Source organism: Ovis aries, chromosome 9 (genome assembly GCF_016772045.2).
Source record: "Ovis aries strain OAR_USU_Benz2616 breed Rambouillet chromosome 9, ARS-UI_Ramb_v3.0, whole genome shotgun sequence".
Lineage (NCBI taxonomy): Eukaryota > Metazoa > Chordata > Mammalia > Artiodactyla > Bovidae > Ovis > Ovis aries.
The window spans coordinates 13,883,949-13,911,773 of record NC_056062.1 but is presented as its reverse complement, the minus strand read 5'-3'; the positions used below and the strand labels follow the sequence as shown (position 1 = coordinate 13,911,773).

The 27,825-nt window shown below is 69.2% G+C and overlaps 1 protein-coding gene across 1 annotated transcript; it reads right to left on the bottom strand.

Moving 5' to 3' along the window:
* Window positions 1-294: 294 nt before the first annotated feature.
* On the bottom strand, window positions 295-26,035 carry EPPK1 (epiplakin 1). The gene is given in 20 exon segments (XM_042254566.2): window positions 295-1,500; window positions 1,503-1,853; window positions 1,856-3,418; window positions 3,421-4,637; window positions 4,639-4,990; window positions 4,993-5,181; window positions 5,184-5,492; window positions 5,495-6,424; window positions 6,427-6,506; window positions 6,508-6,748; window positions 6,751-7,061; window positions 7,063-8,629; window positions 8,632-9,155; window positions 9,157-10,191; window positions 10,193-10,718; window positions 10,721-10,880; window positions 11,461-12,240; window positions 12,243-13,819; window positions 13,822-21,875; window positions 25,984-26,035. Coding segments are annotated over 19 exon segments (20,751 nt in total). The 5' UTR covers window positions 21,842-21,875; window positions 25,984-26,035; the 3' UTR covers window positions 295-481.
* Window positions 26,036-27,825: the final 1,790 nt, after the last annotated feature.

The window sequence follows — 27,825 nt, the reverse complement described above, 5'->3', positions numbered from 1 at the left end:
TCGTGGACTATAGACTATCAGGCTTCTTGAAACATGGGATTTTCCAGGCAAGAGTTATCAGAGTGAGTTGTCATTTCCATATCGAGGGGATCTTTCCCATCAAGGGATTGAACCTAGGTCTCCCATATTATAGGCAGACACTTTTCCAATATGAGCCACCAGGGAAGGCCTCTCAACTATGATAGGTGCAGATAAACAGAAAGGAACCCTTGATACGAAATAACGTAGATACTACAGAGATTTCACAGGAGTAATTGCAAAGAACTGTAAATTCAAAACTCCATAGAAAAAATAGACGATAAGGTCATGACTTTAATGGAAATGGACTAATATAAGCGATTACAATCAAAACTAGGTGAAAGCAAGGAAGGTAATTAACATGCAAGAAAAACATAAAGAACAGGTATATGATGATACAAATCGTAAAAAACTGTAATGTATTATTAACAAACGAAAAAAATCTGGTCAAGACGATGAACAATCATTTTCCAGTGAGAGAAAGAAATAACAGCCCCGATTCAGGGTCACGAGTAGCCCTCTGGAGCAGCTGCATGTACGTGAGGTTCTCGTGCGTGTTGGGGTCGAAGAAGCCCTTGGTGTCGTCGCTGGGGTCCTCCAGCACGCGGTTCATCTCCTCGTCGAAGTAGCCGCGCTGGTAGGCCACGTCCACGGGCACGCGGTGGCTGTGCACGGGGTCGATGACGCCGCCCGTGGCGATCTGGGCCTCCAGCAGGCGGATGCCGTGCTCGCGCACGATGAGGTCCTTCTTCATGGCCTGGAAGAGGGAGATCTGCTGCCCGGTGTAGGGGTCGGTGTAGCCGGTGACCGCACGCTCGGCCGACAGCAGCTTCTCCTGGAGCTCGCCGCCCACCACGCCCGCGGCCACCGCCTCCTCCACGGACAGCTTCTGGTTGCGCACCGGGTCGATGACGAAGCCCGTGGCCGCCTGCGCCTCCAGCAGCACCAGGGCCGTGCCCGGCCGCAGGACGCCCTTCCACATGGCCTGGTAGATGCTCATCTTCTCCTGGCGCCCGGGCTCGTCCTTGGCGGGGACCAGCACGCCCGCGATGCAGCTGGTGCCCTCCAGGTAGCGCTTCACCGAGTCCATCTCCGTCACCTCCTGCAGGGTCTTGGTGCCCTGGGCCAGGTCCCGCAGGGTCTCGGGGCCCAGGATCCCGGACGTGTGCAGCTCGGAGGCCGACACCTGGCGCCTCAGGCCCCGGAAGGACACCTTGCTCAGCCGCTCCTCCGTCTCCTCGATGAGCTGGGTGAGGACGGCGACCAGCGCGGGCAGGGCCAGGGCGCCGGCCGCGTGCTGGGCCAGCAGCTCGTCCCGGCGGGCCTGGCTCAGGTAGGAGGAGAAGAGGACCTCCCACACGGAGACGCGCCGGCCCTGGAACCGCCCGACGCGCACCTCCATGGTGGCGGCGCGCAGGGCCTGCTCCTGCAGGGCCCTGGCGGCATCCGCGGCGTCGGCGTCCTGGCCGGAGGAGGGTCCCGCGTCGGCCCCTCGCCCGGCCCCTGGGGCCCGGGCTCCCGCTGCCCGGAGGCTGCGCCCCCTTGGGAGGGGGCCGCCTCAGCCTCCTCGATGATGGTGGTCAGCCTGCGGGTCAGCGCGGGCAAGCCCAGCGTCCCCGACCCGAACTGGGCCAGCAGCTGCTCCCGCGTGGCGGCGCTCACGTAGCCGGAGGCCAGCACGTCCCACACGGGCACCGCGGGCCCCCGCAGGCGGCCCACCCGGACCTCCATGGTGGCGGCACGCAGCGCCCCCCGAGGGTCCGGGGCGCCGGGGCGCGCCACGCCAGCCTCGGCCTCGGCCTCGGCCTCGGCCTCGGCCAGCAGCGAGACGAGGCAGCGCCCACCTCCTGCGCGGTCAGCGAGCCCTCCCGGTACCGGCGCAGCAGGTCCTGCCGCTGACTCTCGGACACCTCCCGGTAGAAGAGGAGCTCCCACACGGAGACGCGCTGGCCCCGCGGGAGGCCCGCGCCCAGCGTCACGCGGGTGTCGCGCAGGGCGGCGCGCAGCTCCTCGCCCAGCTGGTGGAGGGCGGAGCCCCGGCCGGCCAGCTGCAGCATGTAGAGCCCCGTGTCGGGGTCGCGCACGCAGCGCCGCAGCAGCTGCACGTACGTGAGGTTCTCGTGCGTGTTGGGGTCGAAGAAGCCCTTGGTGTCGTCGCTGGGGTCCTCCAGCACGCGGTTCATCTCCTCGTCGAAGTAGCCGCGCTGGTAGGCCACGTCCACGGGCACGCGGTGGCTGTGCACGGGGTCGATGACGCCGCCCGTGGCGATCTGGGCCTCCAGCAGGCGGATGCCGTGCTCGCGCACGATGAGGTCCTTCTTCATGGCCTGGAAGAGGGAGATCTGCTGCCCGGTGTAGGGGTCGGTGTAGCCGGTGACCGCACGCTCGGCCGACAGCAGCTTCTCCTGGAGCTCGCCGCCCACCACGCCCGCGGCCACCGCCTCCTCCACGGACAGCTTCTGGTTGCGCACCGGGTCGATGACGAAGCCCGTGGCCGCCTGCGCCTCCAGCAGCACCAGGGCCGTGCCCGGCCGCAGGACGCCCTTCCACATGGCCTGGTAGATGCTCATCTTCTCCTGGCGCCCGGGCTCGTCCTTGGCGGGGACCAGCACGCCCGCGATGCAGCTGGTGCCCTCCAGGTAGCGCTTCACCGAGTCCATCTCCGTCACCTCCTGCAGGGTCTTGGTGCCCTGGGCCAGGTCCCGCAGGGTCTCGGGGCCCAGGATCCCGGACGTGTGCAGCTCGGAGGCCGACACCTGGCGCCTCAGGCCCCGGAAGGACACCTTGCTCAGCCGCTCCTCCGTCTCCTCGATGAGCTGGGTGAGGACGGCGACCAGGGCGGGCAGGGCCAGGGCGCCGGCCGCGTGCTGGGCCAGCAGCTCGTCCCGGCGGGCCTGGCTCAGGTAGGAGGAGAAGAGGACCTCCCACACGGAGACGCGCCGGCCCTGGAACCGCCCGACGCGCACCTCCATGGTGGCGGCGCGCAGGGCCTGCTCCTGCAGGGCCCTGGCGGCATCCGCGGCGTCGGCGTCCTGGCCGGAGGAGGGTCCCGCGTCGGCCCCCTCGCCCGGCCCCTGGGGCCCGGGCTCCCGCTGCCCGGAGGCTGCGCCCCCTTGGGAGGGGGCCGCCTCAGCCTCCTCGATGATGGTGGTCAGCCTGCGGGTCAGCGCGGGCAAGCCCAGCGTCCCCGACCCGAACTGGGCCAGCAGCTGCTCCCGCGTGGCGGCGCTCACGTAGCCGGAGGCCAGCACGTCCCACACGGGCACCGCGGGCCCCCGCAGGCGGCCCACCCGGACCTCCATGGTGGCGGCACGCAGCGCCCCCCGAGGGTCCGGGGCGCCGGGGCGCGCCACGCCAGCCTCGGCCTCGGCCTCGGCCTCGGCCAGCAGCGAGACGAGGCAGCGCCCACCTCCTGCGCGGTCAGCGAGCCCTCCCGGTACCGGCGCAGCAGGTCCTGCCGCTGACTCTCGGACACCTCCCGGTAGAAGAGGAGCTCCCACACGGAGACGCGCTGGCCCCGCGGGAGGCCCGCGCCCAGCGTCACGCGGGTGTCGCGCAGGGCGGCGCGCAGCTCCTCGCCCAGCTGGTGGAGGGCGGAGCCCCGGCCGGCCAGCTGCAGCATGTAGAGCCCCGTGTCGGGGTCGCGCACGCAGCGCCGCAGCAGCTGCACGTACGTGAGGTTCTCGTGCGTGTTGGGGTCGAAGAAGCCCTTGGTGTCGTCGCTGGGGTCCTCCAGCACGCGGTTCATCTCCTCGTCGAAGTAGCCGCGCTGGTAGGCCACGTCCACGGGCACGCGGTGGCTGTGCACGGGGTCGATGACGCCGCCCGTGGCGATCTGGGCCTCCAGCAGGCGGATGCCGTGCTCGCGCACGATGAGGTCCTTCTTCATGGCCTGGAAGAGGGAGATCTGCTGCCCGGTGTAGGGGTCGGTGTAGCCGGTGACCGCACGCTCGGCCGACAGCAGCTTCTCCTGGAGCTCGCCGCCCACCACGCCCGCGGCCACCGCCTCCTCCACGGACAGCTTCTGGTTGCGCACCGGGTCGATGACGAAGCCCGTGGCCGCCTGCGCCTCCAGCAGCACCAGGGCCGTGCCCGGCCGCAGGACGCCCTTCCACATGGCCTGGTAGATGCTCATCTTCTCCTGGCGCCCGGGCTCGTCCTTGGCGGGGACCAGCACGCCCGCGATGCAGCTGGTGCCCTCCAGGTAGCGCTTCACCGAGTCCATCTCCGTCACCTCCTGCAGGGTCTTGGTGCCCTGGGCCAGGTCCCGCAGGGTCTCGGGGCCCAGGATCCCGGACGTGTGCAGCTCGGAGGCCGACACCTGGCGCCTCAGGCCCCGGAAGGACACCTTGCTCAGCCGCTCCTCCGTCTCCTCGATGAGCTGGGTGAGGACGGCGACCAGCGCGGGCAGGGCCAGGGCGCCGGCCGCGTGCTGGGCCAGCAGCTCGTCCCGGCGGGCCTGGCTCAGGTAGGAGGAGAAGAGGACCTCCCACACGGAGACGCGCCGGCCCTGGAACCGCCCGACGCGCACCTCCATGGTGGCGGCGCGCAGGGCCTGCTCCTGCAGGGCCCTGGCGGCATCCGCGGCGTCGGCGTCCTGGCCGGAGGAGGGTCCCGCGTCGGCCCCCTCGCCCGGCCCCCTGGGGCCCGGGCTCCCGCTGCCCGGAGGCTGCGCCCCCCTTGGAGGGGGCCGCCTCAGCCTCCTCGATGATGGTGGTCAGCCTGCGGGTCAGCGCGGGCAAGCCCAGCGTCCCCGACCCGAACTGGGCCAGCAGCTGCTCCCGCGTGGCGGCGCTCACGTAGCCGGAGGCCAGCACGTCCCACACGGGCACCGCGGGCCCCCGCAGGCGGCCCACCCGGACCTCCATGGTGGCGGCACGCAGCGCCCCCCGAGGGTCCGGGGCGCCGGGGCGCGCCACGCCAGCCTCGGCCTCGGCCTCGGCCTCGGCCTCGGCCAGCAGCGAGACGAGGCAGCGCCCACCTCCTGCGCGGTCAGCGAGCCCTCCCGGTACCGGCGCAGCAGGTCCTGCCGCTGACTCTCGGACACCTCCCGGTAGAAGAGGAGCTCCCACACGGAGACGCGCTGGCCCCGCGGGAGGCCCGCGCCCAGCGTCACGCGGGTGTCGCGCAGGGCGGCGCGCAGCTCCTCGCCCAGCTGGTGGAGGCGGAGCCCCGGCCGGCCAGCTGCAGCATGTAGAGCCCCGTGTCGGGGTCGCGCACGCAGCGCCGCAGCAGCTGCACGTACGTGAGGTTCTCGTGCGTGTTGGGGTCGAAGAAGCCCTTGGTGTCGTCGCTGGGGTCCTCCAGCACGCGGTTCATCTCCTCGTCGAAGTAGCCGCGCTGGTAGGCCACGTCCACGGGCACGCGGTGGCTGTGCACGGGGTCGATGACGCCGCCCGTGGCGATCTGGGCCTCCAGCAGGCGGATGCCGTGCTCGCGCACGATGAGGTCCTTCTTCATGGCCTGGAAGAGGAGATCTGCTGCCCGGTGTAGGGGTCGGTGTAGCCGGTGACCGCACGCTCGGCCGACAGCAGCTTCTCCTGGAGCTCGCCGCCCACCACGCCCGCGGCCACCGCCTCCTCCACGGACAGCTTCTGGTTGCGCACCGGGTCGATGACGAAGCCCGTGGCCGCCTGCGCCTCCAGCAGCACCAGGGCCGTGCCCGGCCGCAGGACGCCCTTCCACATGGCCTGGTAGATGCTCATCTTCTCCTGGCGCCCGGGCTCGTCCTTGGCGGGGACCAGCACGCCCGCGATGCAGCTGGTGCCCTCCAGGTAGCGCTTCACCGAGTCCATCTCCGTCACCTCCTGCAGGGTCTTGGTGCCCTGGGCCAGGTCCCGCAGGGTCTCGGGGCCCAGGATCCCGGACGTGTGCAGCTCGGAGGCCGACACCTGGCGCCTCAGGCCCCGGAAGGACACCTTGCTCAGCCGCTCCTCCGTCTCCTCGATGAGCTGGGTGAGGACGGCGACCAGCGCGGGCAGGGCCAGGGCGCCGGCCGCGTGCTGGGCCAGCAGCTCGTCCCGGCGGGCCTGGCTCAGGTAGGAGGAGAAGAGGACCTCCCACACGGAGACGCGCCGGCCCTGGAACCGCCCGACGCGCACCTCCATGGTGGCGGCGCGCAGGGCCTGCTCCTGCAGGGCCCTGGCGGCATCCGCGGCGTCGGCGTCCTGGCCGGAGGAGGGTCCCGCGTCGGCCCCCTCGCCCGGCCCCTGGGGCCCGGGCTCCCGCTGCCCGGAGGCTGCGCCCCCTTGGGAGGGGGCCGCCTCAGCCTCCTCGATGATGGTGGTCAGCCTGCGGGTCAGCGCGGGCAAGCCCAGCGTCCCCGACCCGAACTGGGCCAGCAGCTGCTCCCGCGTGGCGGCGCTCACGTAGCCGGAGGCCAGCACGTCCCACACGGGCACCGCGGGCCCCGCAGGCGGCCCACCCGGACCTCCATGGTGGCGGCACGCAGCGCCCCCCGAGGGTCCGGGGCGCCGGGCGCGCCACGCCAGCCTGGCCTCGGCCTCGGCCTCGGCCTCGGCCAGCAGCGAGACGAGGGCAGCGCCCACCTCCTGCGCGGTCAGCGAGCCCTCCCGGTACCGGCGCAGCAGGTCCTGCCGCTGACTCTCGGACACCTCCCGGTAGAAGAGGAGCTCCCACACGGAGACGCGCTGGCCCCGCGGGAGGCCCGCGCCCAGCGTCACGCGGGTGTCGCGCAGGGCGGCGCGCAGCTCCTCGCCCAGCTGGTGGAGGCGGAGCCCCGGCCGGCCAGCTGCAGCATGTAGAGCCCCGTGTCGGGGTCGCGCACGCAGCGCCGCAGCAGCTGCACGTACGTGAGGTTCTCGTGCGTGTTGGGGTCGAAGAAGCCCTTGGTGTCGTCGCTGGGGTCCTCCAGCACGCGGTTCATCTCCTCGTCGAAGTAGCCGCGCTGGTAGGCCACGTCCACGGGCACGCGGTGGCTGTGCACGGGGTCGATGACGCCGCCCGTGGCGATCTGGGCCTCCAGCAGGCGGATGCCGTGCTCGCGCACGATGAGGTCCTTCTTCATGGCCTGGAAGAGAGATCTGCTGCCCGGTGTAGGGGTCGGTGTAGCCGGTGACCGCACGCTCGGCCGACAGCAGCTTCTCCTGGAGCTCGCCGCCCACCACGCCCGCGGCCACCGCCTCCTCCACGGACAGCTTCTGGTTGCGCACCGGGTCGATGACGAAGCCCGTGGCCGCCTGCGCCTCCAGCAGCACCAGGGCCGTGCCCGGCCGCAGGACGCCCTTCCACATGGCCTGGTAGATGCTCATCTTCTCCTGGCGCCCGGGCTCGTCCTTGGCGGGGACCAGCACGCCCGCGATGCAGCTGGTGCCCTCCAGGTAGCGCTTCACCGAGTCCATCTCCGTCACCTCCTGCAGGGTCTTGGTGCCCTGGGCCAGGTCCCGCAGGGTCTCGGGGCCCAGGATCCCGGACGTGTGCAGCTCGGAGGCCGACACCTGGCGCCTCAGGCCCCGGAAGGACACCTTGCTCAGCCGCTCCTCCGTCTCCTCGATGAGCTGGGTGAGGACGGCGACCAGCGCGGGCAGGGCCAGGGCGCCGGCCGCGTGCTGGGCCAGCAGCTCGTCCCGGCGGGCCTGGCTCAGGTAGGAGGAGAAGAGGACCTCCCACACGGAGACGCGCCGGCCCTGGAACCGCCCGACGCGCACCTCCATGGTGGCGGCGCGCAGGGCCTGCTCCTGCAGGGCCCTGGCGGCATCCGCGGCGTCGGCGTCCTGGCCGGAGGAGGGTCCCGCGTCGGCCCCCTCGCCCGGCCCCTGGGGCCCGGGCTCCCGCTGCCCGGAGGCTGCGCCCCCTTGGGAGGGGGCCGCCTCAGCCTCCTCGATGATGGTGGTCAGCCTGCGGGTCAGCGCGGGCAAGCCCAGCGTCCCCGACCCGAACTGGGCCAGCAGCTGCTCCCGCGTGGCGGCGCTCACGTAGCCGGAGGCCAGCACGTCCCACACGGGCACCGCGGGCCCCCGCAGGCGGCCCACCCGGACCTCCATGGTGGCGGCACGCAGCGCCCCCCGAGGGTCCGGGGCGCCGGGGCGCGCCACGCCAGCCTCGGCCTCGGCCTCGGCCTCGGCCTCGGCCAGCAGCGAGACGAGGGCAGCGCCCACCTCCTGCGCGGTCAGCGAGCCCTCCCGGTACCGGCGCAGCAGGTCCTGCCGCTGACTCTCGGACACCTCCCGGTAGAAGAGGAGCTCCCACACGGAGACGCGCTGGCCCCGCGGGAGGCCCGCGCCCAGCGTCACGCGGGTGTCGCGCAGGGCGGCGCGCAGCTCCTCGCCCAGCTGGTGGAGGGCGGAGCCCCGGCCGGCCAGCTGCAGCATGTAGAGCCCCGTGTCGGGGTCGCGCACGCAGCGCCGCAGCAGCTGCACGTACGTGAGGTTCTCGTGCGTGTTGGGGTCGAAGAAGCCCTTGGTGTCGTCGCTGGGGTCCTCCAGCACGCGGTTCATCTCCTCGTCGAAGTAGCCGCGCTGGTAGGCCACGTCCACGGGCACGCGGTGGCTGTGCACGGGGTCGATGACGCCGCCCGTGGCGATCTGGGCCTCCAGCAGGCGGATGCCGTGCTCGCGCACGATGAGGTCCTTCTTCATGGCCTGGAAGAGGAGATCTGCTGCCCGGTGTAGGGGTCGGTGTAGCCGGTGACCGCACGCTCGGCCGACAGCAGCTTCTCCTGGAGCTCGCCGCCCACCACGCCCGCGGCCACCGCCTCCTCCACGGACAGCTTCTGGTTGCGCACCGGGTCGATGACGAAGCCCGTGGCCGCCTGCGCCTCCAGCAGCACCAGGGCCGTGCCCGGCCGCAGGACGCCCTTCCACATGGCCTGGTAGATGCTCATCTTCTCCTGGCGCCCGGGCTCGTCCTTGGCGGGGACCAGCACGCCCGCGATGCAGCTGGTGCCCTCCAGGTAGCGCTTCACCGAGTCCATCTCCGTCACCTCCTGCAGGGTCTTGGTGCCCTGGGCCAGGTCCCGCAGGGTCTCGGGGCCCAGGATCCCGGACGTGTGCAGCTCGGAGGCCGACACCTGGCGCCTCAGGCCCCGGAAGGACACCTTGCTCAGCCGCTCCTCCGTCTCCTCGATGAGCTGGGTGAGGACGGCGACCAGGCGGGCAGGGCCAGGCGCCGGCCGCGTGCTGGGCCAGCAGCTCGTCCCGGCGGGCCTGGCTCAGGTAGGAGGAGAAGAGGACCTCCCACACGGAGACGCGCCGGCCCTGGAACCGCCCGACGCGCACCTCCATGGTGGCGGCGCGCAGGGCCTGCTCCTGCAGGGCCCTGGCGGCATCCGCGGCGTCGGCGTCCTGGCCGGAGGAGGGTCCCGCGTCGGCCCCCTCGCCCGGCCCCTGGGGCCCGGGCTCCCGCTGCCCGGAGGCTGCGCCCCCTTGGGAGGGGGCCGCCTCAGCCTCCTCGATGATGGTGGTCAGCCTGCGGGTCAGCGCGGGCAAGCCCAGCGTCCCCGACCCGAACTGGGCCAGCAGCTGCTCCCGCGTGGCGGCGCTCACGTAGCCGGAGGCCAGCACGTCCCACACGGGCACCGCGGGCCCCGCAGGCGGCCCACCCGGACCTCCATGGTGGCGGCACGCAGCGCCCCCCGAGGGTCCGGGGCGCCGGGCGCGCCACGCCAGCCTCGGCCTCGGCCTCGGCCTCGGCCAGCAGCGAGACGAGGCAGCGCCCACCTCCTGCGCGGTCAGCGAGCCCTCCCGGTACCGGCGCAGCAGGTCCTGCCGCTGACTCTCGGACACCTCCCGGTAGAAGAGGAGCTCCCACACGGAGACGCGCTGGCCCCGCGGGAGGCCCGCGCCCAGCGTCACGCGGGTGTCGCGCAGGGCGGCGCGCAGCTCCTCGCCCAGCTGGTGGAGGGCGGAGCCCCGGCCGGCCAGCTGCAGCATGTAGAGCCCCGTGTCGGGGTCGCGCACGCAGCGCCGCAGCAGCTGCACGTACGTGAGGTTCTCGTGCGTGTTGGGGTCGAAGAAGCCCTTGGTGTCGTCGCTGGGGTCCTCCAGCACGCGGTTCATCTCCTCGTCGAAGTAGCCGCGCTGGTAGGCCACGTCCACGGGCACGCGGTGGCTGTGCACGGGGTCGATGACGCCGCCCGTGGCGATCTGGGCCTCCAGCAGGCGGATGCCGTGCTCGCGCACGATGAGGTCCTTCTTCATGGCCTGGAAGAGAGATCTGCTGCCCGGTGTAGGGGTCGGTGTAGCCGGTGACCGCACGCTCGGCCGACAGCAGCTTCTCCTGGAGCTCGCCGCCCACCACGCCCGCGGCCACCGCCTCCTCCACGGACAGCTTCTGGTTGCGCACCGGGTCGATGACGAAGCCCGTGGCCGCCTGCGCCTCCAGCAGCACCAGGGCCGTGCCCGGCCGCAGGACGCCCTTCCACATGGCCTGGTAGATGCTCATCTTCTCCTGGCGCCCGGGCTCGTCCTTGGCGGGGACCAGCACGCCCGCGATGCAGCTGGTGCCCTCCAGGTAGCGCTTCACCGAGTCCATCTCCGTCACCTCCTGCAGGGTCTTGGTGCCCTGGGCCAGGTCCCGCAGGGTCTCGGGGCCCAGGATCCCGGACGTGTGCAGCTCGGAGGCCGACACCTGGCGCCTCAGGCCCCGGAAGGACACCTTGCTCAGCCGCTCCTCCGTCTCCTCGATGAGCTGGGTGAGGACGGCGACCAGGCGGGCAGGGCCAGGGCGCCGGCCGCGTGCTGGGCCAGCAGCTCGTCCCGGCGGGCCTGGCTCAGGTAGGAGGAGAAGAGGACCTCCCACACGGAGACGCGCCGGCCCTGGAACCGCCCGACGCGCACCTCCATGGTGGCGGCGCGCAGGGCCTGCTCCTGCAGGGCCCTGGCGGCATCCGCGGCGTCGGCGTCCTGGCCGGAGGAGGGTCCCGCGTCGGCCCCCTCGCCCGGCCCCTGGGGCCCGGGCTCCCGCTGCCCGGAGGCTGCGCCCCCTTGGAGGGGCCGCCTCAGCCTCCTCGATGATGGTGGTCAGCCTGCGGGTCAGCGCGGGCAAGCCCAGCGTCCCCGACCCGAACTGGGCCAGCAGCTGCTCCCGCGTGGCGGCGCTCACGTAGCCGGAGGCCAGCACGTCCCACACGGGCACCGCGGGCCCCGCAGGCGGCCCACCCGGACCTCCATGGTGGCGGCACGCAGCGCCCCCGAGGGTCCGGGGCGCCGGGCGCGCCACGCCAGCCTCGGCCTCGGCCTCGGCCTCGGCCTCGGCCAGCAGCGAGACGAGGGCAGCGCCCACCTCCTGCGCGGTCAGCGAGCCCTCCCGGTACCGGCGCAGCAGGTCCTGCCGCTGACTCTCGGACACCTCCCGGTAGAAGAGGAGCTCCCACACGGAGACGCGCTGGCCCCGCGGGAGGCCCGCGCCCAGCGTCACGCGGGTGTCGCGCAGGGCGGCGCGCAGCTCCTCGCCCAGCTGGTGGAGGGCGGAGCCCCGGCCGGCCAGCTGCAGCATGTAGAGCCCCGTGTCGGGGTCGCGCACGCAGCGCCGCAGCAGCTGCACGTACGTGAGGTTCTCGTGCGTGTTGGGGTCGAAGAAGCCCTTGGTGTCGTCGCTGGGGTCCTCCAGCACGCGGTTCATCTCCTCGTCGAAGTAGCCGCGCTGGTAGGCCACGTCCACGGGCACGCGGTGGCTGTGCACGGGGTCGATGACGCCGCCCGTGGCGATCTGGGCCTCCAGCAGGCGGATGCCGTGCTCGCGCACGATGAGGTCCTTCTTCATGGCCTGGAAGAGGGAGATCTGCTGCCCGGTGTAGGGGTCGGTGTAGCCAGTGACCGCACGCTCGGCCGACAGCAGCTTCTCCTGGAGCTCGCCGCCCACCACGCCCGCGGCCACCGCCTCCTCCACGGACAGCTTCTGGTTGCGCACCGGGTCGATGACGAAGCCCGTGGCCGCCTGCGCCTCCAGCAGCACCAGGGCCGTGCCCGGCCGCAGGACGCCCTTCCACATGGCCTGGTAGATGCTCATCTTCTCCTGGCGCCCGGGCTCGTCCTTGGCGGGGACCAGCACGCCCGCGATGCAGCTGGTGCCCTCCAGGTAGCGCTTCACCGAGTCCATCTCCGTCACCTCCTGCAGGGTCTTGGTGCCCTGGGCCAGGTCCCGCAGGGTCTCGGGGCCCAGGATCCCGGACGTGTGCAGCTCGGAGGCCGACACCTGGCGCCTCAGGCCCCGGAAGGACACCTTGCTCAGCCGCTCCTCCGTCTCCTCGATGAGCTGGGTGAGGACGGCGACCAGGCGGGCAGGGCCAGGGCGCCGGCCGCGTGCTGGGCCAGCAGCTCGTCCCGGCGGGCCTGGCTCAGGTAGGAGGAGAAGAGGACCTCCCACACGGAGACGCGCCGGCCCTGGAACCGCCCGACGCGCACCTCCATGGTGGCGGCGCGCAGGGCCTGCTCCTGCAGGGCCCTGGCGGCATCCGCGGCGTCGGCGTCCTGGCCGGAGGAGGGTCCCGCGTCGGCCCCCTCGCCCGGCCCCTGGGGCCCGGGCTCCCGCTGCCCGGAGGCTGCGCCCCCTTCGGAGGGGGCCGCCTCAGCCTCCTCGATGATGGTGGTCAGCCTGCGGGTCAGCGCGGGCAAGCCCAGCGTCCCCGACCCGAACTGGGCCAGCAGCTGCTCCCGCGTGGCGGCGCTCACGTAGCCGGAGGCCAGCACGTCCCACACGGGCACCGCGGGCCCCCGCAGGCGGCCCACCCGGACCTCCATGGTGGCGGCACGCAGCGCCCCCCGAGGGTCCGGGGCGCCGGGGCGCGCCACGCCAGCCTCGGCCTCGGCCTCGGCCTCGGCCAGCAGCGAGACGAGGGCAGCGCCCACCTCCTGCGCGGTCAGCGAGCCCTCCCGGTACCGGCGCAGCAGGTCCTGCCGCTGACTCTCGGACACCTCCCGGTAGAAGAGGAGCTCCCACACGGAGACGCGCTGGCCCCGCGGGAGGCCCGCGCCCAGCGTCACGCGGGTGTCGCGCAGGGCGGCGCGCAGCTCCTCGCCCAGCTGGTGGAGGGCGGAGCCCCGGCCGGCCAGCTGCAGCATGTAGAGCCCCGTGTCGGGGTCGCGCACGCAGCGCCGCAGCAGCTGCACGTACGTGAGGTTCTCGTGCGTGTTGGGGTCGAAGAAGCCCTTGGTGTCGTCGCTGGGGTCCTCCAGCACGCGGTTCATCTCCTCGTCGAAGTAGCCGCGCTGGTAGGCCACGTCCACGGGCACGCGGTGGCTGTGCACGGGGTCGATGACGCCGCCCGTGGCGATCTGGGCCTCCAGCAGGCGGATGCCGTGCTCGCGCACGATGAGGTCCTTCTTCATGGCCTGGAAGAGGGAGATCTGCTGCCCGGTGTAGGGGTCGGTGTAGCCGGTGACCGCACGCTCGGCCGACAGCAGCTTCTCCTGGAGCTCGCCGCCCACCACGCCCGCGGCCACCGCCTCCTCCACGGACAGCTTCTGGTTGCGCACCGGGTCGATGACGAAGCCCGTGGCCGCCTGCGCCTCCAGCAGCACCAGGGCCGTGCCCGGCCGCAGGACGCCCTTCCACATGGCCTGGTAGATGCTCATCTTCTCCTGGCGCCCGGGCTCGTCCTTGGCGGGGACCAGCACGCCCGCGATGCAGCTGGTGCCCTCCAGGTAGCGCTTCACCGAGTCCATCTCCGTCACCTCCTGCAGGGTCTTGGTGCCCTGGGCCAGGTCCCGCAGGGTCTCGGGGCCCAGGATCCCGGACGTGTGCAGCTCGGAGGCCGACACCTGGCGCCTCAGGCCCCGGAAGGACACCTTGCTCAGCCGCTCCTCCGTCTCCTCGATGAGCTGGGTGAGGACGGCGACCAGGCGGGCAGGGCCAGGGCGCCGGCCGCGTGCTGGGCCAGCAGCTCGTCCCGGCGGGCCTGGCTCAGGTAGGAGGAGAAGAGGACCTCCCACACGGAGACGCGCCGGCCCTGGAACCGCCCGACGCGCACCTCCATGGTGGCGGCGCGCAGGGCCTGCTCCTGCAGGGCCCTGGCGGCATCCGCGGCGTCGGCGTCCTGGCCGGAGGAGGGTCCCGCGTCGGCCCCCTCGCCCGGCCCCTGGGGCCCGGGCTCCCGCTGCCCGGAGGCTGCGCCCCCTTCGGAGGGGGCCGCCTCAGCCTCCTCGATGATGGTGGTCAGCCTGCGGGTCAGCGCGGGCAAGCCCAGCGTCCCCGACCCGAACTGGGCCAGCAGCTGCTCCCGCGTGGCGGCGCTCACGTAGCCGGAGGCCAGCACGTCCCACACGGGCACCGCGGGCCCCCGCAGGCGGCCCACCCGGACCTCCATGGTGGCGGCACGCAGCGCCCCCCGAGGGTCCGGGGCGCCGGGGCGCGCCACGCCAGCCTCGGCCTCGGCCTCGGCCTCGGCCTCGGCCAGCAGCGAGACGAGGGCAGCGCCCACCTCCTGCGCGGTCAGCGAGCCCTCCCGGTACCGGCGCAGCAGGTCCTGCCGCTGACTCTCGGACACCTCCCGGTAGAAGAGGAGCTCCCACACGGAGACGCGCTGGCCCCGCGGGAGGCCCGCGCCCAGCGTCACGCGGGTGTCGCGCAGGGCGGCGCGCAGCTCCTCGCCCAGCTGGTGGAGGGCGGAGCCCCGGCCGGCCAGCTGCAGCATGTAGAGCCCCGTGTCGGGGTCGCGCACGCAGCGCCGCAGCAGCTGCACGTACGTGAGGTTCTCGTGCGTGTTGGGGTCGAAGAAGCCCTTGGTGTCGTCGCTGGGGTCCTCCAGCACGCGGTTCATCTCCTCGTCGAAGTAGCCGCGCTGGTAGGCCACGTCCACGGGCACGCGGTGGCTGTGCACGGGGTCGATGACGCCGCCCGTGGCGATCTGGGCCTCCAGCAGGCGGATGCCGTGCTCGCGCACGATGAGGTCCTTCTTCATGGCCTGGAAGAGGGAGATCTGCTGCCCGGTGTAGGGGTCGGTGTAGCCGGTGACCGCACGCTCGGCCGACAGCAGCTTCTCCTGGAGCTCGCCGCCCACCACGCCCGCGGCCACCGCCTCCTCCACGGACAGCTTCTGGTTGCGCACCGGGTCGATGACGAAGCCCGTGGCCGCCTGCGCCTCCAGCAGCACCAGGGCCGTGCCCGGCCGCAGGACGCCCTTCCACATGGCCTGGTAGATGCTCATCTTCTCCTGGCGCCCGGGCTCGTCCTTGGCGGGGACCAGCACGCCCGCGATGCACCCGGTGCCCTCCAGGTAGCGCCTCACCTCCTCAGTCTTCGTCACGGCATCCACAGAAGCTTGCCCAGACTCCAGGGCCTGCAGTGTCTCCTTGGTAATTATGGATGAAGTCAGCAGCTCAGAGGCTGTGATCTGTTTTCTCATTCCTCTGAACCATAGCTGCTTATTGTTTTTTTCCTTCTCACTGATTATCTCAAAGATCACTTTTACCACCTTTTCTAATGCATGCACTGTGTCCCTCTTGTATTTTCGTACCAACTCTAGTTTTTTGTCCTGTGTCACATATTCAGAGTTCAGCAATTCCCAGACTGTCGGCCTCTGGCCTTTAAACCGCCCAACTCTGACATCCACCCGCTCAGCCTCAAACGCTCGTCTGGTGGCCTCATCGATGAACTGTGATTCCAATTCATCCTCGAGCACTGGGAACAGAGCCCAGCCCGTCTTCTCATCTCGGTGACTCCTCTCCTGCAGTTCCTGGTAAGTCACCTTCTCCTGAGTGTTGGGATCCACAAACCGTTTATTCATGCACTTCTGCTCTGCCACCAGTGGGTACGTGTCTTGGTCCAGACAGCCACGTCTGTAGGCGGTATCTAGTGGAAGCCGGTGGTGGTGCTTCGGGTCCACGATGCCCCCTGTGGCCACCTGCACCTCAAGCAGTCTGAGTGCCAACTCCCTTTTCACCAGCTTCCTCTGCATTGCCTGGAACAAGGACATGGTGTGTCCTGTGCCCGGGTCTGTGTATCCCCTGGCGGCCTTCTCAGCATTTAGGAGTCTCTCCTGCAGTTCCTCACCCACCAGGCCAGCAGCCACAGCCTCATCCACAGAGAGCCTCTGGTGGCTGTGGGGGTCCAGCAGGAACCCTGTGGCCGCCTGAGCCTCCAGCAGCTGGGCTGCAAATCCCATGGGGATGAGCCCTTTCTTGCTGGCCTCGTAGAAACTCAGCACCTCACGGGTGGAGGGTGTGGTCAGCCCTGCGATGCAGCCACTGCCTTCCAAGTAGACCTTTACGTGCGGCAGGCAGCAGAGGTCCTGTCCCCCTGCTCCCTTGTGTAGCTCGTCCAGTGTCTTCTTATCAATGATTCCTGAGTTGAATAGCTCTGCAGCTGTCACCTCTCCTCCAATGGCTGCCAGCCTGATACCCTTGTTTTGCTGTTCTGTTTCTTCGACCGTTGTGGTGATGACCCTCAGCAGCTGCTCTAAGCTGACATTCCTGGCTTTGTACCCCTGGACAAGCTCTTTCTTCCTTTCCTCTGTGAAGTACGGCGAGGACAGCAGATCCCAGAAGGAGACCACCTGCTGGGCAAACATGCCCACGTGCATTTCGGTAGTTTTTGACTGCAGGGCTTGCCTTGTGGCTTCATCGATGTACACATAGGTTTCTCCTTTCTTTACGACTTGCAGCATGTAGAGCCCTGTCTCGGGGTCCTCCACGCAGCGCTCCAATAGCTGCATGTACGTGAGGTTCTCATGCGTGTTGGGATCGAAGAAGCCCTTGGTGTCGTCGCTGGGGTCCTCCAGCACTCGGTTCATCTCCTCGTCGAAGTAGCCGCGCTGGTAGGCCACGTGCACAGGCACGCGGTGGCTGTGCACGGGGTCGATGATGCCGCCCGTGGCGATCTGGGCCTCCAGCAGACGGATGCCGTGCTCGCGCACGATGAGGTCCTTCTTCATGGCCTGGAAGAGGGAGATCTGTTCCCCGGTATATGGGTCAGTGTAGCCGGTGACCGCACGCTCGGCCGACAGCAGCTTCTGGTAGGTTTCCCTGCCAAACATCCCTGCTGCGAACGCCTCCTGCACAGTCAGCTTCCGGTTCTCCACAGGGTCAATGAGGAAGCCAGTGGCCGCCTGTGCCTCCAGCAGCACCAGGGCCGTGCCCGGCCGCAGGACATTTCTTCTCAGAGCTTCTGAGATGCTCATCTTCTCCTTGGTGTCCTGGATGAGGACCCCAGCAATGAAGCTGCCCCCTTCCAAGTACCGCCGCACGTGGTCCATCTCCGCCACCTCCTGCACGGTCTTCTTCCCTTGACTCAGCTCATCCAGCGTCTTCTTGTCGATCAGCTGGGACCTGAACAGGTCGTTGGCTGACAGCTGCTTCCGGAGTCCCCTGAAGGTAGCCTGTGAGGGCTGCCTTTCTGAAGCCTCAACCAGGGTGGTGACCGCAGTGACCACCTGCCGCAGGGCTGTGGCCCTCCCAGACTGGCAGAGTGCTGCCAGCTCCCGCCGCTTGTGGAGCCCTACATACTCTGAATGCAGCAGATCCCAGAGTGAGATGCTGAGCCCTCTGAACCTCCCTGCCCCAACTGGCACCTTCATGGCCCTCAGAGCCACTGCTGTGTGGTCATCCACCTCTAGCACCATGTCCTGGGGGAGTGGCAGCAGCCATAAGCCAGTGTCGCCATCCAGGACACAGCGCTCCTTGAGCTGTCCGTAGGTCACCTTGTCCCGTGTGCCAGGGTCGAAGAAGAACTTGCTATCCTCTTCCGTTGAGGTCAGCATCTTGCTTGTCTGCTCATCCAGGAGGCCGAGCCTACAGGCTGCCACCTGGGGCAGGTGCACCCCGTGGACGGGGTCCACCGCACCCCCTGTGGCCAGCTGCGCCTGGAGGAGTGGGAGGCCCTCGCTCCAAGGCACAAGCCCCTTTTCCACTGCCTGCCACAGTGAGAGGGAGCCTCCAGAGCAGGGGTCTGTGTACCCAGCCACTGCCTTTTCAACCAGCTGGAGCTGCTCACTCAGCGTCCCAGCCACCAGGCCAGTCTTGACTGCCTCCTCCACCGACAGTCTCTGGTTGGTCAAAGGATCCACAAGAGAGCCAGACGCCACCTGGGCCTCCAGTAGTCTCTGCCCTAGGCCAGCGGGCAGGAGGCCATCTCTCATGGCCTGGGCGATGCTCACCTTGGCCCCTGAGGGCTGCAGCAGTACCCCGGCCACACAGCCCGTGCCCCACAGGCAAGCCCGCACCGTCGGCTGCTCAGCGACCTCGGCAGGCGATTGCGTGCCCCGTGCCAGCGCCTCCAGGGTCTCCCGGGTGATGACTCCAGCGTCCAGCAGCCAGACAGCAGGCACCCCGCCGCGGGGGCCAGGCAGCGTGACACAGGCCCTCGCCACGAGCTCTGCCTCCTGCACCTGCCTCTGCACGGCCGCCTGCAGCTGCTGTGTCGTGGTCCTCCCCTCCCTGAAGTCCTCCAGGAAGCCCCTCCGCTGCTCCTCAGTGAAGTGGCAGGACTCCAGCAGCTCCCAGAGAGAAGTGCCATCCTCAGCCCCCTGCGTGGCCTTCAGGGTCTCCCGCACCTGCTCATCTGTGGGGACAACAGGGGCACTTTCCGGCAGGGGCAAGAAGTGAAGGCCAGAGGCCTCGTCCCTTACACACTGCTCCAGAAGCTGGGCATAGCTGGTGTGTCCCTGGCCATCAGGCGTGGGGAATGTCTTGGAGTCAGACAAGGCCAGCACCATCTCCTGGTCGATGTAGCCACACTGCAAGGCCACGAGTATGGGGAGGTGGTGATGGCTGGTCGGGTCGATGACCCCGCCTGTGGCCACCTGGGCCTCCAGGAGGCGGACAGCCTGTTCCGCAGGGACAAGGCCCTTCTTCATGGCCTGAAACAGGGACAGCAGCTTTCCAGAGAAGGGGTCTGGGAAGCCCTTGACAGCACACTCAGCCCAGGTCAGCCTGCTGTAGAGCTCTGGCCCCACAAGCCCCCGGCACACAGCCTCATCCAAGGAAATGGTCTCCAGACTGTGGGGGTCGGTCATGGCCCCCGTGGCTGCCTGGGCCTCCAGCAGGGCCAGGGCCACTCCTGGCCCCAGCAGCTTGTGCTTCATGGCCTGGTAGAGGCTGAGCCGCCGGGTGGAAGGCTGCAGGAGCACGCCACCCACGGCGCCCGAGCCGCACAGGAACCTGCGGACGCTGTCTGTGCGGAGCAGGGCCTCGGCACTCAGTGTTCCTGCCAGCACGCAGTCCAGGACCTCCTGGTCGGCAATGCCAGCCTCTCGGAGCTGGCAGGCGGTCACCCGGCCCCACAGCATGGGGAGGGTGATGTCTGCCCGGCTCTCAACCTCCCTCTCCAGCAGCTTCGAGACCTCCTCCAGGGACACCTGGTGCCGCCTGAAGCTCTGCAGCAGCCACCGCCGGCGTGCCTCAGTGACGTACTCCGAGTTGACCAATTCCCACGCAGACACCCTCTGTCCCCGGAACCGCCCGTGACGCACCGACAGCAGCAGGCTCCGGAAGGCCTGCCGGGTGGCCTCATCTGCCAGCAGGGTCCGCGCACTTGTAAGTGGCAGCAGATAGAGCCCCGTGTCGGGGTCGCGCACGCAGCGCTCCAGCAGCTGCATGTATGTGAGGTTCTCATGCGTGTTGGGGTCGAAGAAGCCCTTGGTGTCGTCGCTGGGATCAGCCAGGATCAGGTTCAGCGCCTCGTCGAAGTAGCCGCGCTGGTAGGCCACGTCCACGGGCACGCGGTGGCTGTGCACGGGGTCAATGATGCCGCCCGTGGCGATCTGGGCCTCCAGCAGGCGGATGCCGTGCTCACGAACAATGAGGTCCTTCTTCATGGCCTGGAAGAGGGAGATCTGCTGCCCGGTGTAGGGGTCGGTGTAGCCGGTGACCGCACGCTCGGCCGACAGCAGCTTGGCAAACACCTCAGGCCCGATCACGCCAGCCCTCAGCGCCTCCTCCACCAAGTATCTCCTGTTCTCTTTGGGATCGACGATGAAGCCAGTGGCTGCCTGCGCCTCCAGGAGGATGAGCGCCGTGCCTGGCCTGAGCAGCCCCTTCCTGTAAGCCTCGTGGATGCTGAGGGGCTCCTGGGACCCAGGCAGCAGCAAGCCAGCGATGCAGCCAGTGCCTTGCAAGTACCTCTGCACCGAGTCCAGCCTGGCCACGTCCTGGGCTGTGGTCTGGCCACGTTCCAGCTGTTCATAAACATCCTGGCCGATGATCTCCGCTCTCAGCAGCTCTCCCGGAGTCACAGGGACCCTGAGCCCAGCAAACGTGGTTCTGGCAGTGGCTGCAGCCTGCTCGTGGGTGGCCCTCAGCGCAGCCGCCAGCTCCTCCACTGAGAGGGCCCCATCCATGTGCTGCTGGGTCAGCATCACCCTCTGCTCCACGGGGACCACCTCAGAGAAGAGCAGCTCCCAGAGCGACGTGGGCTGGCCCTGGAACCTGCCCGCAGAGACAGTGGCTGTGGCAGCACTCAAGATCTGCCGGGTGCTGTGCTCGATGAACGGGAGCCCCCGGGGCCCCTCCCCAAGGCTCCCCACTGAAATGGGCAGGAACGCCAGCCCCGTCTCCAGGTCGGTGACGCAGCGGGCCAGCAGCTGCCCGTAGCTGAGGCTCTCGTGCGTGCTGGGATCCAAGAAGCTGGCAGCCCTCGAGAGGTGCTGCTGAGTCTCTTCGTCCAGGCAGCCGAGGCGCAGGGCAGCCTCCATGGGCAGCCGGAGCCGGCGGGCAGGACACACTAGCCCACCTGTGGCCAGCTGGGCGTCCAGGAGCCTGAGTGCCAGAGGCTGGTCAACCAACTCCTTCTTCATGGCCTGGAAGAGGGGAACACGGGTGCCGCTGAAGGGGTCGTGGTAGCCCATCACTGCCTGCTCTGCCACCTGGAGCTGCCTGTGGAGTTCTGGGCCGACCAGGCCTGCCCGAACCGCCTCATCCACCAGTAGCTGCCGGCCAGTGGCTGGGTCCACCAGTGTGCAGGTGGCAGCCTGAGCCTCCAGGAGCAGAAGCATGGCACCTGTGGGAAGCAGATGCTCGGCCGCGGCCTGGAAGAAGTTCTTCTTGTGCCCTGCGGGCAGCAGGACGACCCCAGCCACACTGCCAGTGCCCTGCAGGTAACATCGCACCTCGGCGCGTGCACCTACATCTGGCACTGCCAGCTGGCCCTCCTGCAGGCCTCGGGCGGTCTCCTCGTCCAAGACCCCCACCTCCAGCAGCTCGGCCAAGCTCACAGCCCCACCCAGGGTACGGAACGTGATCCTGAGGGGCAGCAGGGCCAGCCCTGTGCTGGGCGCCTGCACACACCTGGCCAGCAATTCCCGGTAGGGCAGCTGCTCCAGTGTGTTAGGGTCCAGGAAGCCCGGGGCGCTTGAGCCACGCCCCAGTTCCAACAGCCCATGCCATGTCTCCTGGTCCAGGAGGCCCTGCTGGCAGGCCAGCTCAGGGGCCACACGCACCCCACAGATGGGGTCCACCAGGCCCCCAGTGGCCAGCTGGGCCTCCAACCAGTTCCACCCCAGCGCCCTGTCTACCACCTCCTTCCCGATGGCCTGAAAGAGGGACAGCTTCTTGCCCCCATAGGGATCAGGGTACCCAGTGGCCGCACGCTCGGCAGCCAGCAGCTTCTCCTTGAGCTCCAGGCCCACCAGGCCCTGCTGCAGGGCCTCAGACACAGGGAGCAGCTGGCCCTGTGTGGGGTCCACCAGGCCCCCTGTGGCTGCCTGGGCCTCCAGCAGAGCCAGCCCAAGCCCAGAGGGCAGGAGACCCTGCTTCATGGCAGCATAGAGACCCTGGGCCTGGCCCGAGGCCTCCACCCACACCCCAGTGATGCTCCTGGCCTGGGGTGCAGACGGGGCGCCAGCTCCCAGCGTGGCCTTCACGGTCTTGGATACAGCAGTCAGCCTGGTGCCGCCGGTGACTAGGTCGAGAGGAGGAGAGGCGTGGCCGTTCATCGTGCAGAACTCAGCGAGGACCCACTTCTGCTCCCTGCAGGGTGGAAAGCCTCCGTTAGGGGCCCTGCGATGGCCCAGGCAGGTGGTAGGTCCCCGCACCCTGGACCCACCTCCGGTGCCACCAGCCCTCCTGAGGGAGGAAGGGCAGCCTCCAGTTTCAGCCCTTCCTCTTGCCCTGGGGTCCCAGGTGGGGCTACGGGCACACTAGGACCCCAGCATAGCCTGGGGGTGCCGCGGGCTCCCCCTTGTCCTACAGGCCAGCCTCTGGCCGTACCCTCACCCTGCTCCCCCGGTGGTCCCAGGGCAGTGACTTGGCCTCTCTTCCTCCTCGGCCTCCAGACTCTTCCTGCCTCCTCCAGGGCCCGCCCCGCCCCGCCGCCCGGCGACCCCTCCAGAGCCTCCCCACCTCGACCCCCTGCTGCTCGGGCCTCTGCTCCCTCCTGGCGCCCCACTGGGCTTCCCAGCCAGATCTCCGTCCTCTGACCTGCCTGGGTCTCCCGCCTCAGCCTGCCAGCGTCCCCTGGCCCACGGCCGCTCTGTGCCCATCCCTTGCCTTGGCAGCCCAGGAGGACCCAGAGCTCACGCTGGGGTGCTGGTGCCATGGGTGGGGCCAGGCTCAGGTCTCCCGGCCCTGCTGGTCCCTGGTCCGCTGCTTGGCGCCCTGCACCCCCACGGCCATCCCCTTCAGCTGACAGCTGTGGGCCCAGCCCCTAGAGCAGCAGTGACCGATGCCGACCCTTCTGCCCCACCACAACCACATACCTCCCTCCTCTACCCCCTGGCCGGTTACCTCTCCCCAGCAAGCACGTCCAAGACCTAACCCCCAGCACCCGCAACTGTGACCTTATTTGGAAACAGGATCTTTGCAGATGTGATGGTGTTATAGGTTAGGGTGCAGTTACACGGGTGCAGGGGGGCCTTATCCCGACACAACAGTGTCCTCACAGGAGACAGATGTGGGGAGGATGCCGTGAGGAAGGCAGATGGGCCACGCAGCTTCAGGCCCCAGAAACAGCAAACGCTGACGCGCAAATCCCAGACCCTGGCACCCTGACTGTGGGAGAGTAATCTGTGGTTCGAAGCCGCCCAGCCGCCCGGGGGCCAGTCCACACCTACGTTCCAAAGAACCACACCCTCAGACCTGAGCCCAGTTACACCCATCCCCACCTCCTGACCAGCTGCCCAGAGCCCCTCACACCCTGGCCCATGCCGCAGGTGAGCTCGCTCAGGTGAACTCAGCTCCAGCCACCACACCCGACAGATGCATTTCAGATTCGACCTACCCGACCTCTGGGTCACCGGGCGTGGAGCCCCGGTGACACTTCCCCATTCACCCTGACCACAGCCAGAGCCCAGCCTGCCCAGCACCTCCTGAACACTGTGCCCAGTGGACTCACAAGGAGTCTCAAGCTCTGCGGTACCCCAGAGCCACTGCCTAGGAGCAGCTCCCCCGCCCTGGCCTTGCAGAGCTTGCCCCCTAAGCTCTGCTCAGCCCCTCGTGCCCCAAAGCTGGGCCCACCCCAGGACAAAATCTTGTCCCCTCCTTCCCTGCCTGGATGCTGGGCCCAGCCCCCAGTGGCGCAGCAGCTGGTCTGCTGCCCTGAGTCTGAGTTCGTGCCGGGCCCAGGCAGACACGGAAGCCTGGCCTGGATCCTTGCTCCCTCGGCCGCTGCCACTGGATAGTGTCCAAGAAGCAGCGCCGCGGTCCAGCTCTCCCACGGTGAGCAGGCCATGGAGAGCGGGTGCTCAGGGCGCAGTATCAGGCCTTCGAGAGACAGGACAAAGGTATCCGGTGCAGGGAGAGAAGGATGGTTAAGATGCAGGCTTTGGGAAAGGTTATTAAAGGCTTCGAGTGACTGGGAGAGGCCCGGGTCTCCACAGGCAGGGCCGGCTGAGGGGGCTCCGTGGTAGGGGGCTCTGAAGGCTCTGAGCCGCCCCAGCTCACAGGCGGGGTGCCACGCAGGTCCAGGAACCAGCGATGTGCAAGAAGGGTGACCCCCCAGCAGGGGAGAGGACCTTGCCACGGGAGGAGGGGCTGTAAGGCAGTGCTGGGCCCCAGTGCTGCAGGGAGCTCCTCCCAGCCCATCTGGCAGCAAAGGCCGTGGCCAGAGAGGGAGACTCAGGGACAAGGGTGAGGGTGGGCAAGGGGAGCAGGAGTGGGTCAGTGAGAGGAGACCGCGTGCCCCATGCCCTGGCCCAACCCACAGTGGCAGCAGGGGCTGGGATTGGTCCTCCACCTCCTACACGGCTCCCCAGGACGAGGAGTATGGCGCCTGGGCAGCAGGGTTCAAGTACATGGTGTGACCAGGTGCCCTCATCTCTTTCCAGCACCATGGCCAGCCTGTCCCCTTGCCCCCGGCCTCCTCGCCTCCCACCCCAGGAGCCCTCTGAGGCCGATCCCTGAGCCTGTCATACTGCCGGGAGCCCTGCTGCCCACTCGCCCGGGGTCTGGCCCGCTTCCCCTGTACCGTGTGTCTCGCGCTGGGGCTGGCTTCAGACACTGCGCTAGCCAGAGGGGCCCGGGAAACAGGGCTACAGGCAGCCAGAGCCGCGCCTGTCAGCTGCCGTCCAGCAGGGACCAGGGTGGGAAGGAAGGGGGCACCTCACCACCGGCAAACAGGGGAGGGTTTCTGGGCCACAGGGTAAGGGGGCAGCCGGGTGGGCCCTGCAGGCGGTGCTGTCGGGGGAGCGCCAGTACCTGGAAAGGAGGCCCAGAGGAGCATGGGGACATCAGAGCACAGGGGCGGCTCTGGGAGGGAGGGGGCTGCAACCTGCTGGGCACGGGGTCAGTCAGGCAGCTGGGTAACTGCAGCTGGGCCAAGGCCTGCTTGGCCATCAGTGACCTTGGGGCTGGTTCGAGCCCCCAGGTCCCTGATCAGGCAGGACGTGAGGAGTGGCCTGGGACTGGGGGCCTGGAGTCTGAAGTGGGGATCTGGGGGAAGCAGCTGGACGAGGGGTCTGGAGCTCAAGAGAGACAGATCTGGGTGCGTGAGGGGTGTCCGGGGCCTCAGGCAGACCAGTCTCAGCTGTCCTGCGGCGGTGGTCACCAGAGAAGTGGTGGCAGAAGGCCTGGGTGGCCTTGCAGCTGGGGGAGGGGCCAATAGAGTCCCAGCGCTGGAGCGGGAATCTGAGAAGGACCCCTTCAGGGGCCCCAGGGGACAAGAAGTGGGAGGACAATTCCTGAGGAGGGTGGGGACACGTTGCTGAGGGTGGTGCCCGCCCCCCAGGGCAGCACACCAGTCTGGGCTGGGGTTGCAGACGGGCTCGCTGGCTGTCCTCCTGAACCTGGGAAGGTTTAGTTGCTCAGTCATGTCTGACTCTTTTGCGACCCCATGGACTGTAGCCCACCAGGCTCCTCTGACCATGGGATTCTCCAGACAAGAATACTGGAGTGGGCTGCCTTTTCCTTCTCCAGAACCTGATAAGAGAACCAAATGGCCAGGTGCCCTGGGCTGGCACAGGAGGTAGTGACCTTGGCCTTTGGCCCGCAGGAGCAGCAGAGCCCGCCCACCTGCACTGGGTGCAGGGAGCAGAGATCAGCGGCCAGACGGAAGCCTGGCAGGGAGGCGGCGGCACAACACACCCACCCCCGCCCGCCGAGAGCCTGGGGCTGGCCCCACGCAGGGGTCCCTGTGCCCACTCTTCCCAATGGCAGGGAGCTCCCTCCAAGGGTAAGTGCTGGCTTCCCTCACCCAGCACCGGGCCAGAAGCCCGTCCACCCTGTCAGTTTGTCAACCCGACCGCAAAGCAGGGCCCACGGACTGGCTCCAGCGGCAAACGCCCCCAGCCCTGCAAGGCAGGGGCCGGGCAGGAGGAACCGGACCTGCAGGGCCCCACCCAGGCGCGCACCCGTCCGGCCCGGAAACCGCGGGGCAGGCGAGACCCCTGCCCGGCGGGCCAAGTCTCCCACACTCATGCGGGGAACCTCAGCTTTCCCACCTGCGCCCCGAGCGCAGGGACGAGGAGCGGGGGGGCCGACGGGCGGGACCCCGCCCACCAGGGCTAGTTGGGAGGGAGCCAGGCCTCAGCGCTCTGCTCTCCCGGATCCTGACCTCCCGGCCACCTCCAGGCTCATCGCGCCCCCACCCCAGCCCCTGCAGGCCGGGGCGAGAGCCCCCCTAGGCGTGTGAGTGCGGCCCCACCTGCCCGGACGGCGCCGCAGCTTTCAGCTTGCTCGCAGTCCTTCAGCTCGCCGGGGTGCCCGCGCCAGGCGCCTCCCGCTTTAAACCCGCGCAGGCCCCGCCCCCGGCTGCCCCGCCCTGGTCTGGGGGCGGCGAGGGACACGCGGGGCTTCCCTCGGGCGGGGGCTCCCTTGGGCGTGATGCGGGCCTGGAGTCCCGCGCGGGGCTGGCCGACGCCCCCACGGGCGCTCCAGCCCCCCGCGGCCTGAGGGCGTCCTCGGTGCGGAGGGGGCGGCTGCCGCGCAGCCCCTTTCGACCCCTCCCCTGGAGTCACGGCGGAGGAACGCAGCGGCAGCAGCGAGCAGGGTGCGCCGCCCGGACGGCCTTTGAATGGCATTTGCAAGGGAAATGCGGCCCCGCCGGCCGTGCGGGCGGTTTCGCTTCACAAACGTGACTTCGTTGCCCGCGGCGGACCATGCGGCCAGCGCCCTCCGGTCCGCGTCCTCCTGCGCGCCAGGTCCTGTGCCCCGCCCTGGGGCCCTCCTCCTGCGCCGCTGCGGAGAACCCGGGCCGCCTCCGTGACTGAGTGGCTTCCCCTCGACCAAGGAAGGGATGAGGTCTGTGTGGCCAGCGGATTTCCAGTCTGTCCGGAACCGACAGGCCTTGCGCCGTGGGTCCAGCCCCCAGCCTGGGCTCGGAGCAGGTGCCCCCTGTCCCAGCACACACCCCTGGGGCAGGGGCTCCGGGAGGTGCAAAGGATGGAGGCCCAGAGTCTGGCGGGCACAACTCCCAGGACGGGAGCCAGTCATGGAGCTTACGGCTGGTTCTCCCCTTTGCTGCCCAGAGGTCCCGGATGGATGGGGTGGAGCCAAGACCTGTGACCTGTCCCACTCTGTCCTGCGTCTCTCTCCTGCCCTAGCCGCTCTTGACCAGGGCCACCCAGCTGCCTCCAGCACAGACCACCGAGGCACTTCGGGACACTGGCAGGGTGGGGGCCAGGCTTCCAGGGTGGAGGGTGCAGGGCGGCTCCCGGGGCTCTGCCCTCACTGCCGGCCCAGGCCCTCACTCACACTTACTCACCCAGGCTTCCGGGACCCAGTGCTGACCTTTGGCCACCTGTGTCCTGGTCCCAGTCATCCTTCCGCTGGCCCCTGAGGAGGCCTGACCTGGCCTCCCCCGTGAGCTCCGGCTGGGCCCCGTCCCCTAGGACGTGTCAGGCCAGCTGCCTTCAGCTCCGGGCCTGCTCACTGGACTCCAGGACCCTGTCCACGATGTCCGCTGGGAAGTGAGCCCAAGCTGGCCTGTGGCCGGACCTTCCTGGGGCCCCGCCATCGCAGGCCACCTTGCTGCCAGGCCAGGAAGCCCACGAGTGCGCCAGCTCCTCGCTGTGGGCAGGAGGGTGAGGCTGCCAGGCTTGGGTCTCTCCCTGTGCCCCAGGGGCAGAGGGTGGGGGCAAGCTGCACGTGTTCACCCCGCCCAGCCTCGACCACCAGTCCTTGTCCCTCTGGCTCTTCTCCCCCTAGGGGCCTCCAGTTCACATCTTCCTGGGACCCTCCTGGCCCGGGTCCCTGTCTTGCTCCTGAAGCCCTTGGGCTGCCTCTGATCAGGGCCCCTCAGAGCCAGTGCCTTCCATGGAGCTGTGGTCCAGGGTTTCAGCCCTGTAGCCCCCAGACCTAGGCTTGCCGACACAGCAGGGAGGGGCCTCGGGGAACTGAGGTGGGGTGGGGGTGTCAGGAGGCCAAGGAGGTGGCCCCGGGCCCAATCCCGTCCCTGGCACCCGGAGCCTCTCAAGAGGTGTGCCTAGCCCCACAGCCCCCACCCCTTCCCAGAGCAGCTGCAGGTCAGAGGGCATAGATCACGGAG